Here is a 14,276-nt window from a genome sequence, read left to right on the forward strand (position 1 = left end):
GAAACCCCAGATCACCAGCTCCCTCCCTTTCTGCTGCCCGCCCCGCGCTGCATCTCCAAGGATCACTGCCAAGGCGCAGCCCGCGCTACCTGAGCGGACAGCAGTCGCATCTCCGCCCGCGCAGTCGGATCGGCTTCTTCCGAGCGCACGGCTCCTCCGAGCAGCCCGTCCTCCCGGCAGCCCCGCGTTGAAAGGAGGACGCGGGACTTTGCACCCGCGGGAAGGGAGCCACGGGCGGGGAGCGCTGCGCTCCTCCGTGCGCGGCCGCCTTCTGTCTCCCGAGCCGGGGCGGGCGGGGAGGGGAGCGGCAGCAGCCGCTTGGCTCGCAGCCCCCGGCGGGGAGCCGGCCCCTTCCCGCGGGGGCAGCGCCGACCCTGCCGTGTGACAGCCGGGGGGGGCCGCTGCTGCCTTGGCGAGCGCGGCTGCGGCGGCGGCGGCTGCAGCCATGTGTTTCTCCGCCTGCCAGTGACACAATAACACGGGAAGCGGCGGGGGGGATCCGAGCCTGCCGAAGGGAAAAGTGACCTGAGGCGCTCAGGTGAGCTGGAGCTGCAGGAGGTGGCTGTCGCTGCCTGCACCCCCGCGAAGAGCTCCGCGGCCGCCGGGGCCGGGGAGGAGGCGCCCCGGAGCTGCCGGCGGGGGCAGCGCGGCCGGGGGGCGGCGGGTCCCCGGTCCCCCCTCACCCGGCGGTGCTGTGCCCGCAGGCCGGCGGCGATGGAGGAGGGCATGAGCAGCATGCAGCAGAAAGCGGCGGAGCTGGAGCACATGGCCGAGGTCCTGCTCACCGGCGAGCAGCTCCGGTAAGCGGTGCCTTCCTCCCGCTTTTCCGGGGACGCGTACCCGGGGTCAGCAGCAGCCCCGCTGACGGCGGGAGAGGGAGGTTTGGGGGGCGGAGGGCGAGGGTCTGTCCCTGCGAACTTTGTTTGCACCGGCGCACCTGCCCTGCTTCCATCGCGGCCCCGGGCTCCGGTCCCGCTTTCAGCAGCGAGGAGGACGAGGGGGCCGCTGCCGGCGCTGCGAGCCCGGGGAGGTGAAGCACCGCACGGGGGGCTTCTGCCGCGGGTGTCTCTGCTCCCCTGCGTGGAACAGGAGGCGCTGGGGAGAGGCTGCTGCGTCACCAAAGGCATCAAACGCTGCAGGAGAGTGGCGTCTTTAAAGATTAAAAACCCCAAAGAAACCGCAAGCGTTTAAGTGTCTCAACACCCCACGGAGAGCCGAGGCGAGCGCAGGGTAGCGCTCCTGCACAGCCCGGCCGGCACTGGCACCGGCGCCGGGCACTGACCCCGCAGAGCTGCGCCTCACTCCAAGGGATTGTTTTTATTTTGCATCAGCTGGTCCCAGCAGATGGAAGGGGATCCCTACTGTCAATGCCAGCAGCAATTAACAGTGCTGTGTGACTAGAGTTGTGAGCAGCACAGGAGCCTTGAACAAAAATGCCTGACTCAGTTAATTTTTAATTTCTGTGGTGAATGCTGGCTATGTGTGCCGGCTGTACCTATACAGTACAGAGGAGAAAAAGTAATTTTAATAATTTCAGTTTGGGGATGGACCATCTCGTGATTCAGGAAGAAAAATCCCATTAAAATGTGTTATATAAGTAACTAGAAGGAGATGGTAAAAATATTTTCCCAGTAGTTTTTGCTTGAATTTTTTTAAACTTTTTGCTGAGATGCCAGATAAACACTTCAAAGTGATAGAAATGTTCTCTGCTTTGGGAGACACCATCATTGCTGCTAGTATAGACACTGTTACTGTTTTCATCCACGAAGTAAGGAGAACTGTCACCTTGTGATGCACACCAGTGATACTCCTGTTTGTCAAGTAAATGTTATTTTGGTGATCTGGCTCCAGTACACACCACTGCCTGCTCCAAGCTTGAGATTCTACTTAAAAGTAGCCTGAAGTGAAACTTAAGGTGACAGAGTGCACTGGCACAGGTCCTGCATGGTGGATTTGGTGCAGAGTTGTTCATCCAAGTGCCAGATAAGAATCCTGCTGTTCCTATTTATGTTACCAGAAGTTGAAGATTTAAGGCTAATACAAAATAAGGATCACAATAATCTTTCTGTATACCTCATAGTTAAATGTAAAAGCAAATGCTTTGCAATCTTTCCCTAAGGAGAAACTGAAGAAACATTATCAAATCAGGCTCTGAGAATCAGCTCATCAGTGTTGCAATCAAGAATGATATTTGTAATTTTATTTATTAAGGTATCGAAACATGGTGGTCTTTCTGGGCAAGGTGATCTGCAGATACAAAATAATTATTGCCCATCCTGTGAAGTAATTACTTATGGACATTCCTTCATGAATCTCTAAGAGGTAGCTTAGATCTTCTTGGACTGCAAGCTCTGGAACAAGTCAGTGTGCATAATGTCTGGCTACTGCTGAACGGGGAGATCCACTCTCCTTCTGGCCCTTTTCCTACTCCCCACTAGTGTAGTTCCACCTCCTCTTTGTTCCTGCTCATGTAACTTCTTGGACTTCTTGAAAGCAGATCCAATGTGGTGATTTGGTGGGTAGGTTAATTTTCTAATCTGCTGGCTTCCAGAAGCCACAGAAGATGGGTGTTGGGAATAAGGAGCCAGGAGGAAGAAGTGGAGCTGGTGGAGAAGACAGAAGATTTCCATTTGAATAGCAGTGATCTGTTGGATCAGCTGGAACTGTATTGTGAAACTGTGCCCAAAATTGTCTGCTTCCCCCAATTTTTTCTAAACTTCATTCTGTTTTTCTGTTGGAATACTCTGTGTAAAGGATTTGTATTCTTCAGTTTTCCAGGCAGTAAAAGCCACAAAATAAGTGATAGAAAACTGGCTGGCAGACAATTTTTAGCCAACCCTGCATTTAAAGTTTCCCTTCTCCTATCCAAGATAAGCATATAATTGTTAATGCTAAATGAAAATGTGGAGTGTTTTCAGGATCAAAGACAGGCTCTATCAGCAGCCTTTGGAGCAGGCAAACAGATGATAGAAAACCAGCACACACATGCACTCAAGGAAACATACTGTACTCTATTCTTAGTGATGCTTACAACTGCACGATAAGCCCCCAGTGGGAATGATGCAGCCAGACAGGTGATTATGTGTGTATTTGGGTGAAAGTGCATGCAAGATGAGCACATAACTTAGGAGTAAAAGTGTAAAATGAAACTGTGGGCATGGTGTTACTTACACAAACCCAACCAAACACAGGTATTTAAAGCACTCTTGTACTAGACCAAACAGCACTTGTGTCTAAATTCAAATACTTACCAGAGCTGCTTGCTTTAAATTCCTTGCAAAGTTCATAGTGCCCGTCTTGCTCTGGCCTCATGTGTTGCCTTATACTTCTCATTCCCGTGGGCTGTTTCACGTCTGTCCTTCTCTGGCAGGGATCTGACACAGTGAGGGTTAAAGTTGTCTGAGCAGCACCTTGGCAAGCCTGGCTTTGCACACTGGCAGTGCCTATGGTGGGAATGGAAGCCCTGTGCACCCTTCCACTCCCTAGGCAAGTGCAGAGTGGCTAGGGGAGGGAAAGGAGTAGGACAGAGAGTTTTTTCCTTCTCCTTGTTCCTGTCTCTTGGCTGCTTGTGGTGTGTGTTTTGCCTTTGCAAGGTCAGGAGCTTCTGCCCTGATGTGTGTAAGGTCAGCTGGCACCCAGGAAGCTGGCTGCTGGCACAGGCTGTGATATAAATCCTGGCTCATGGGTGGGGTGATTTTTGGAAAAAAACCCAAGATCTTGAGCTATGTGTTAGATAGCATGGTGAATTTTTACATCCGATAGTGTCCTTTGCCTCTATATCCAGTAGCTGTCTGAGCAAAAGCCTGACTCTTACTTAATAGAAACATTAAGTTAATAGAAACATTGATGGTTAATAGAAACATTTTTTAAAGTGAGGACTTCTGAAGTTTGGCTCTTGGCAAGCCTTTAAATTATTAAGCTGACAGCTGTGAAGGAAAGCTGAAGATTTCAGCAGTGTGACACGCCAGAACAGACCCTTTGGCAGCTTCTGCTGCCATGCAGGAGATTAGCAAGAGCAAGGTGAGAGCTGGGATGGGCACGATCTGGCTGTGATCTTTGGCACTGATGGTCCTGCAGGGACAAACTGTGGAGGCTCTGGCTGCCTGACAGCTCCAACCACCCAAAATCTCAGCTTTTCCCTCTGTTTTGCTGCAGATTCAGAGACCCTAAAGCTGTTCAGTGGTGAGCTCTCTTCTGAGGAGGTTGCAACAGCACTGCCCTTAAAAGGCTCCATAAGTTACAAGCGATGGATATGGAACTGTCTCCCGAAGAAACTGGGAGCTGTGCTTGAGACGATCAAGGGGCCTTTAGATTCCTCAGGACTGGGAGAGCCCTTTGAAGCCTCCACCCTGCTACGTCCCTGCTGGCAAATCCATGCGTGGTACAGCCCTGGGGAAGTGAATGTCCCTGAGCTTCCTTGACCTTGCTGGGAGTGCTCAAAGGAAGGTGTCACATCCTTAGTGCTTTGGATAGTCATTGTTGGAAGCTTAATAACTGCACTACAGAAGTTGATAAGAATTTTGTCAGAAGCAGAGCAATTCCAAGCTCATTTCCCATACAGTTGAAGGCAACAGGTTGTGCCCATTTTAGCACTGTTTGGCAGAAGGATTTAAGTATTATGTCTGGATTGGAGCACTGACCAGGAGGGATAGAGCTGATCTTGCCCTCTGGCAACCAGAAGAAGTTTCAATGGGCATGTTTTGATATCAATGCTGATTGCCTAACTTACAAGTTAGGGGTGTCTGAAATCTTGTCTGCTAATTGTTTCTTGATGCCAGATTGTCACCAAAATCTTGTGTATCTCCCAAGAGACCCTCATTTCTTGCAGAAAATGTGCCTAGTAATTCAGGAATCCTCAGGCATCAGTTGACTGAGCAGCAATATTTAAACACCTATTATTGCCACTGTGTATGTGGTGCAGTTCTCTGTAGCAGGTGTAACTTGAATGACATTAATGTCTCTGCAGACTTTTGGATCCGTCTTTATCACCAGCTTTCACAAGAACCAACATCCTTCCCTATTCACACTTCTGTTAACTAGTTGAGTAAATAATTATGAGACTCCTTTAGATGAGGCAGTGATTTTGATAGAATAGTTCTTATAATCAGCATTGTTTTTCTTTCTACTTAGAGAAATATGAAAACTGTTTCTTAGAGATTTTTCTTTCTTTTGGAAGAGACAAAAGATTCAACAAAAATTTGTTTGCCTTTTTGTCAGAGTTGGTGTATGAGTTTTGTTTTACAAAGGTAAAAGGTTTTACATGGTAAACAGCTACACATTTTGAAGCTGTAAGACAAAACCAGTTTTCACTGGTGTTCCAAAGGTTTCACTTCAGGAACCTTATCACTTTCAGAAGCCATATTAGAGTGCATAACTTTCAGAGTCATTAACTTGCGAAGGATGGTAGCACCTACAGGTCCATAAATTTTTTTCTTATTCTGAGCAATAAACAGTCAACTCAATTTTTCATGGTAGAAGGATTGAAAAGTTCATTGGCACTCCAAGGTGCAGAAAGCCCATGACACGTAACAGTGACAGCTTCTAGAGCAATGACATCAAACGACCCTTAGTGTTCATGTATTACTATGATGCAGGATTATATAAACTGTATAGTTACAGATTTTATTAAATCACTATCACTGTATTTGAAAGTGTGTTAAGACTCTGGTGTAAGCTTTGACTCTAAAAGGATTTGAGATATACAATTGTGTAGAGGTCACTTATTCTCAAGTCAGATCCTCAGATGTTAAACGTATGCCATTTGAAGAATTGACAGAATTTGTTAAGATGAGATTTTGTAATCTGCCTAAGACAATCAAATTTTGTACTTCCTCCTCAGGGGAGGACTGTTTTTCTACCCCCAGCATATTTTTCTTGCAACTTCCTTCACCAGTGCTTGCATTTCCCTTAGCCAAGAGCTACTGATTGGGTTCAAAACTAACCCTGAAAAAAGTAAGTTTTCAGTTGTCTCACTTGAGAAGACCCTTGTATGCTGACTTCATCAGGGTGGGTAGAACACAGAGATTATATCATCAGATCTCTGTGGAACAGACTCCTCCAGAAATCTCTGTCCAAATAATTTCCCTTTCACCAATTTGTTTTCCAAAATCAAGCAAAAAATAATTGGTTTTCTCTGTGGGGTTTCACCAGAGTGATACACTGAAAGAAAAGATGTCAAAGTGAAGGTGGATAAGGCTGCAAAATGAAGTGCTCTGAAACCAAGGTTTCCCACTAACTCTACCCTATCACAACAATTTCAATTGCATATTTTTATTACTGCATATGATTTAAATTTAAAAAAAAGTGTTTCAAATTTATATGCTCATTTTTTATAGAGTCTTTGATACTTGATGCACCCTTTCATGTGTTTCAATCTTGCCTATTTGTACTAATTCTAATGACAAGTCCCATCTGTGTAATATATATATATATGTATATATATATATATAGGAGATTCCTGGACCAGGAGTTTCAATTTCTCATGTTCTTCAGTAAAATTGGGACTACTCAACATTTCTAGAAATGAAGATGTAAGGCTTTGTTTCCTTAGTTCTTTCCTTTTAGCTATGCCTTTTAATAATTCAGTTGTTGCCATCAGCAGCTTTCCTCAAGTGCAGCTCAGAGATCAAGTAGTTAACAACGCATGTGCAAATAGTGATCGTTCTTTCACTATGTATATACGAAGGCAAATGTTGTATGAGTGCTTTGTGCTGTATATTTTATGTATTCCATTCCAGATGGAGTCAATCATTAACTTTTGTTTCAGGTTAGCAGAGATCAGCACGCGAGTTGATGTGTATAGCATGTGCAATAATATAATTTATATATTTCATGTTAGAGGAGCTGCCTGTGAAAAAGTGAAGGAAACTTGTTTCGATGTTGATGGTCATGCAGGGAGGGCAGAATTAATGTGCCAAAATCAATCTTGGTTTGCATTTACTACACGATCCCTGCTTCTGTGGGAGCAGTGGCCATAGGCTGGTACTGTGACAGAGAAGTCTTCCTATCACTTGTCATTATTATTTACTATTTGTGCTTAGGAATTTGAGCTATTTATCAGGTCCCAACAGGGGTAGCTGCTGTATGCTCTGAAGAAGAATAAAGCCCTTGCAGCACAAATCTTGGCTGCAGTTGGTAGCAGTGTCTTGCAGCAGTGGTGGGTTCTGAATGGTGAGGGATGGTCTGTGTGAAGCTGCCAAAGTGGGACTCCGTCAGCACTGGGATTTCTGGTTTGGGAGGTCAGACCCCAAGCCCAGGAGTGGCATCCTGAAAGCACAGAGAGAAAAAGCTCCCAAGTGTGGAGATGCAGAGAAGCTGCTGTGTACCAAAATGGGTAGGGAGCTCTGGGTACTCTGTTCAGGAAAGGATCTTGCCCTTTTCAGCCCCCAGAGTCACATCAGTAAAGTAAGAGACCAGACTGGAGCCAGGAGGGAGGTCAGCCAGCTTTTACTATTGTATAGTAAGGACAAGGACAAGGGAGGAACCAGTGCGTCTCATTTTAATTGAGGTATTTCTTGTATCTGTAGACTCCAGTACTACAGCATAGAACTCACAGAATTTCAGTGCTTTCTGTGATGTAGAACGTAAGAAAGTGAAGGGATATTGTCACAGCAGCAAATGTCAGCCTCTCTGCAGTCCAGCTAAACTCCTGAAACAGACTTTTTTATCCCCATCACTAAATGTCCAGGCACTGAGTGCCAGCTTGGTGGTAGGTCTGGGCTTGGGGTCTGCTCTCAGAAACAAGACATTCCCTTCTGAGGCTCAGGGCCTTCTAACTTTCTTGCTACTTCTTCTGCTTTTTATTTTCATAACCCTGGTATTGTTATTCTGTTAGCTCTCTTGGCTTCTACCATCCTGGCAGAGCAGACTTGTGTGGGTCCCTTTGCTAACTCACAGATACTTTTTTCCTGTGTTCAAGGCTAGTCATCTCCTCAAAATAAGTGGGAAGAGGTTAAACTGAAGAACTGGTGAAGAGGATGAAAGCCTGGGGAAGAAGCAAGAGCTAATCAGCTTTGGTTCGTGTATATGGTCTTTGAAGAACTGTGTTGAGGCTCTAAAGGTTAATAAAGACAGAAAGTGTAAAGCTTGACATCTCAGCAGAACCACTGGCATTTGTTGAGGGAAGGATGCATTTCAAATGTTAATCATGGGGTTTTGGTTTTGTTCTTAAGCAAGATCAGGATATGTAAACCATATATTTTAAACAATTTTAATGTATAAACCACTGCAATTAAATAGGTGTTCTTGCCTTCTGGTTCCCTCCTCTGTGCTTCCCCTCCTTTGGACTAGCTTAAGCATCTCTGGACCATCACCATATGGTGACCTGCACTGGGGAAGGGATCAGTAGAGCTTTTGGGAGGCTGGTATTTCAGTTGGGTCAGTTTTTTAAACCAATTTACCACATGACCACAAAAAAAGCTTTTTCTGAAGAAGTACAGGGGGAGAAATGGGTGCTGGCTTCACCCATGTCCCTGAAATATGTGCGGTTTGAGGCTGTGGTTTACTGATAGAGCAGATCTAACTGTAGACTGCTCCTGCCCTGCTCTTATCACTTCCCTTGCACTTAGCATGGGTATTTGTCTGGGATCAGAGGTTCAGGGAACTGAAGCAGCTGAAGCCAAGTAAGAAAAATCTAACTTTCTAAACAGGTTCAGCATGAAGTCAGACCAGTGCCAACACTGGGGTGAAGGAGCCAGCAGAAACACGTGGTCAAGTACAGGGAGGGGGAATTGTGGCAGCAGCCACTGCTGGGTTTGCTTGACCACCCCCTCAGGGCTTAATTGGCTGGATTCCTATTTAAAAATTTCAGACTCCAGTAGAAGACAGATTGTAAAAGTGTTGTTGAGTTTAAAATACCCAATGCACATGCTGTTACTGGACAGGAACAGAGACTAAGTTTGACAATGTTTTTTTCTTTTGAGGCTTTTACCTTTCCTTCTGCACTCTTGTCACAGTATTATGCCTGAATGGATGTTCAAATACTGACATTTCATGTGTTTTGAAATTTGTGCTGTGCAATTTGCCTGACCAGCTTATCACCAGTGTGGCAGCACTACTTCAGAAGGCAACCCTGACCTTAATTTTCAGCCTTTTACAGCTTCCATAGTTTGCGTCTTAGCAGTGCCTCAATACAGTAAATGCATTCAGATCTCAAAGGTGCAGTTGCAAATAATTAAAAAATGTTCCTGATTGCACTTGCTAATTCACAGCGAATATAGAAGCATGTTTTCACATCACAAGGCTGTAATTCCTCATTTCCTTGCAATTGTGTGGTTGAGTACGTGGGCTACCACAGCTATGTCACAGGGATTTGCAGGCAGATGAGAGTTTTCAGGTTTCTGTGAGGAACCAGGGGTAGGTCATGCTGTGGGTTTTACACATTTACACATTGGGCTGTTGGTCCAATGTCTGGCTACTGCTGTAAAGAAGAGCAGCCCAATTCCCTTGGACTGGGGCTTCTGCTACATGGCTGGTGCACTGCTGGTGCATGTCTGAGCCCATGGTGAACAGTCTGAACCTGGCTCAGCCAGGTTATCATTGTGTCAAACTAGAAGCAGTGACAGTGTAAGGGATAAGGTCCACTGGCCTGAGGTCAGGGGATGGGGACCTTACCGGGAGATTGGCTTCTCAGGGAATCAGTTCTTGATGTTAAAAGTACAACTCTGCCAGTCCAGGAGCCCCTTCTCACCCCTTTCATCCATTCTTGCCCTGTTCCACGCTTGTTTACATGTCAGGTTTTTGGTAGAGGTCATAGGAATGCTAGACGAGATTTGGGTGACTCCATCCAAACAGGTCTGTGGCTATTTGGGTGAGGGGGCCTGCTCTATTAAGGCAGCAAGCACAGAGATGCTCACTTGAAGGTTAAAAATCAAATGACAAACTGTTACGACATGGCTGATCAGAGCAAAAGCCAATGCACCTAAGAGATGGTGATAGCAAAGGTGGGAGCTTGAAAGTGAAGTATGGTAATACTTTGTTTGGTATGACAGAAGAGGAGAAGGCAGTGGAAGGAATTGGGGAGATGGACACCGTTATTCTTCTCAAGAGCTGTGGCAACTACATTTCCAAGCTGCAATGCTAGATGAGATTCAGACAAGATGATGTTTGTTGAGGACAGTGCGTAGAAGAAGACTTGAGGTGGAAAATAATAGGGAAGGAGAATTTGAAACAGAACCTAAACTTTCTGAGGGAGTGGTATAGCTGTCCTGAAAAGGGTGTTGCACAAGGTATCTGCAGCAACCAAAGTTCTGCTGATGCAGAGCTATCACATTTATCCCTTATGAATCTGATATGCTGTACCTGATTTGGGAAGATTCTCCCACCCCTAGTAACACACAGGCTATCTAGCACAGTAGCCTTTGACTTCATGTTTATGGTGGTTTGTGTGGGTTTGCCTCCTTGCTTCTCACACTAAGTACTGTTGCCAAGGTGGGTGTTTTTCTGTAGTGTTTCTATTGGCGTTCAGCTGAACTGCTGTACAACCCTGGCTCTGTGTCTGCACTGCTTTCCTGCATATTAGGCCAAATGAGTTTATTGGCAGTTAAAAAGAAGTGTTTGTTATGTCGTATCTATTGCTCTTTACATTGTGACTTGTGTCTTCAAGGCATTGTGGCTGCTTAAAGCAGGCCTGCGAGTCCCTATGTGTTTTCACAAGCCAGTCTTGGCCCTGATTTAAGAGGCAAAGCAAATGCAAGGCATTATTACAGTATGGTTAGTAAAAACAATGATTTTTAATTTAATTCCAATGAGTATTGCAAAATATTCACAAGAAGCTGAATTTTTGAGGGCTTATCTGAGGAATCAGTCCAACATTTATGCTCATCCTCTTTGAAAGGAGAATGTGACAACACACAGCCGACACATCACTCAAAGTTAGGATTTCAAATAATGGAAATTACTTCTGAAAAGATATTAGCTAAACAGTATTTATAGCACTGACTGTCAGCAATGGAACAATTTCCTTTCATTTTTTTTCTGAAAAGATTCTTGTCTTGATAATCATGCATCCTTTTTTGCAGTAGCATATAATTGTATAGCTCAGAAATTAGAGTGATATAATAGAAAGCTGTTGTTTCCTGATGCTCAGGATGTAATTAACTTACACTTTCCTCTAGCTGAAATTAATTTATGTTTACTTGGATGTAGAAAAAGTAACTCTTAGCTTAAACTGCTGTTTTGCTGCTTGTTCTGTGCAAACAGAGGGAGGTTGTCATGGGAAGAAGCTCAAAGTAGCATTATGTACAAATCCCAAAAGAAATCATGCAAATACCATTTTGAGAGTGTCTAGAAGCTTAAAGACTTGTCTTGGCAATCATTTTCAAAACTCATAGCATGTTGGACAAGCTCAGACCTTTCAAGTCTTTTGGGAATCGGTAGAAATAGATGAGGTTAAATGAGGTTAGTAAGTAGATCTCTGTGACGAGAAAAATGGGTCCATAATAGGAGCCATTGGTATCATATTACTACCTGTCTAATTAGACAAGGGATGAAAATGGGTTCTTAAAAACTCACTGAACAGAGAAATAAAGCAAGGTTTATTAAAAGCTTTATTTTATTTTAATAAGCTTTATTTATTTATTTATTTTTAATATTTGCAAAATTACACAACTCTCTAAAATAGACTGCAAAAAAATTGACTTCCTACAAGACCCAAGCCCCAAGGAAGGCTGGCTCTCAGGTTGGGGTTGGGCTGGAGCATGCAATGTACAAGGAGGGGCTGAGGGCTGGGTCTGCTCAGCCTAGAGAAGAACAGGCCTGGGGGATTCTTACTTCTGCAACTTGTCTTGCAGTCTTGCAACTACTAAAATGAGAAGATGTGAGGAAAGGGGGAAAGAGTTTTCCAAGGTGCAAGAGGCAGTAGTCATAATTTGCAAGGGACTTTCTAATTAGATATTTGGAAAGAATTATTCTCTGTGAGGATAAGTAAAAAATTGGAATAGGGGTCCAGAGAAGCTCTGAAATACATGTATCTTGCCTGGACATGACCTTGAGCCACTTGTACTAACTGGTTATACTTTCAGTATAGGTTGGACCAGATGACCTCCAGAGATCCCTTCCAACTGAATATTATATGAAGGCATAGTGTGTTGTCTTCTTTAAGCTGTGGTGGCTGATATTATCAGCTTTTTGTTATTGGCTGGTAATCAGAGATGATTATCTGCTCAGTGACACTGGTGGGAGGGCTTACAGGAAGGCCTCCTAACCTACTTCAGTGCAAAATCAGCTAGATTTGTTTGTACCACTGCTCTCACATTGTCCAGCTTTCTAAGCAAATATAAGGATGAGAAATATATCCATTTCCAAATGAATCCCAAGACCTTTTGAAATCTCTCTGTTTCAACTGAGATCTTTAAGAAGTTGTGAAGGTGAAAAGCTGACTCCCTTGACCTCAATGTTTTAAGTTAGGCTAGGATTTTACCTCAGATTCATCAAATGTCAACATCACAACTCTTCCCATCACCAAGATTTCTTTCCAAGATGTTTGTGATCTGTAGATTCACATCCAAAAACTTGGGTTACAGAAACCTAAGTGTACATACTTGGGACATGCTGGTTTTATAGCAATCCTTGAAGAATGAGACTAGAGAAAAGATTGGAGATAGTGTACACTGACAGTAATAAGTGCTGTAAGGCCAGTAGGTCATAGTGCCAGAAATCCTGCTGGCTTTACAAGAGGAACAGTAATCTCAGGGCCAGCCACCTGGTCTTCTTTCTCTCTGCCTGCATGACACTCTCAGATCCCATCACACTGTGCACAAAGGGACCAGTTTGGGAGTTCATTTGTGAGCACAGTGTGTGCATAGGTTCCTCGGTGTAGTCCTGCAGCTCCAACATTGCTTGTGGAAAGAGGATTTTCATTCACATACTGAGGGAAGAAGGTATTTGAACTAATAAAATTTTCTTCCCTTGGAGGGGCACATCTCGTCCTGTAGTCCATCCTGCCATCAAATACATGATTGTATCAACCATGTGCCCAACCATCATCCCACCTATTTAAAAATAATAATATTTCTTCCAACACACAAAAAACCATGGGATTTTTGCTTTCTCTATATGCCATTGTGCTTTATCACAATGTTGCAAGGCCTAGATCCTTTAAAAATATTTCATAATGGGGGAAAATCCAATCACTTTAGTTTTCTATAAAGTGGTGTTTTTTCCAAGTGCTATACTTCGGGCCTACTGTAATGAATCAAACACCAGTGGTTGAAAGATAATTGCTTGCATTCACTTTGTTGGGCTACAGAGGAGCTAGAGCTGCTCGAAACGAATATATTAAGAATTTCATATTACTTTTTTTGGTTGAATCTGTAAATCAGCAGCAGCTGGAACAGTGTTTCCTACATAATTTCACATGAAATATGTTTGTACTCTGTGTTGCTTTCTTTTCTGATGAATATGGAACATCTGATTTTACATGGGGCCAGTAACAATAGTACTCTTGGGAAAGACGTTATAGGGCCAAAGAAGGAAGAAAGAAAGGATTGCATAAGCCGTTCAGGAGAAGGACAATAAACATGGAAAGAAGAATTTATTTAAACATACAGTGGCGAAGGAAAAGTTCCAGTGGATTGGAAATTGTGAAATTTTGTTTTCAGGCTGAAAATTACACAGCACATCTTTTTATGTAAAATATCAGTATTCCCTCTCAAAAAATGAAAAACCTGTAGGAAAGGGCACAGAAAGGTGTTGGCCACTTGATCAATGATTTCATGTCTTCAGTGGCCACAAACCTTTTGCAGTTTCAGCAGTTCATATATGCACAGCCTACTTACATATAGACTGAAATGTTGTATATCTTTATCTACAATCTGGACGAGGGGATCAAGGGCACCCTCAGCAGCTTTGCAGATGATACCAAGTTGGGTGGGAGTGTTGATCTGCTGGAGGGTAGGAGGCCTTTACAGAGGTATTTGGACAGGATGGATCAGTGGCCTGTGGCTAATTTTATGAGATACAAGACCAAGTGCCAGGTCCTGCATTCTGTTCACAACTCCATATGGCACTCCAGGCTTGGAGATGAGTGACTGGAAAGGTGCTCGTTGGAAAAGGACCTGGGGGTGCTGGTCAACAGTGACTGAATGTGAGCCACTGTATGCCCAGGTGGCCAGTGGCATTCTGGCCTGTATCAGAAACAGTGTGGCCAGCAGGGCCAGGGCAGGGATTGTCCCCCTGTCCTTGGTGCTGTTGAGGCCACACCTCAAATTCTGGGTTAAGGTTTGGGTGCCTCAGTACAAGAAAGACATTGAGGACCTGGAGCGAGTCCAGAGAAGGCC

At 44.5% G+C, this 14,276-nt stretch overlaps 1 protein-coding gene across 1 annotated transcript in view; it reads left to right on the forward strand.

Annotated features, from left to right (window-relative positions):
- The first annotated feature begins 439 nt into the window (after positions 1 to 439).
- DEPTOR (DEP domain containing MTOR interacting protein) overlaps positions 440 to 14,276 on the forward strand; it is a 77,018-nt gene continuing 63,181 nt past the window's right edge. Inside the window, exons 1-2 of the mRNA XM_069005390.1 lie at positions 440 to 538; positions 705 to 800. Coding sequence (XP_068861491.1) covers positions 715 to 800 — 86 coding nt within the window. The 5' untranslated portion in view covers positions 440 to 538; positions 705 to 714. The remainder of the gene's footprint in view (positions 539 to 704; positions 801 to 14,276) is intronic.

Source organism: Aphelocoma coerulescens, chromosome 2 (assembly GCF_041296385.1).
Source record: "Aphelocoma coerulescens isolate FSJ_1873_10779 chromosome 2, UR_Acoe_1.0, whole genome shotgun sequence".
NCBI lineage: Eukaryota > Metazoa > Chordata > Aves > Passeriformes > Corvidae > Aphelocoma > Aphelocoma coerulescens.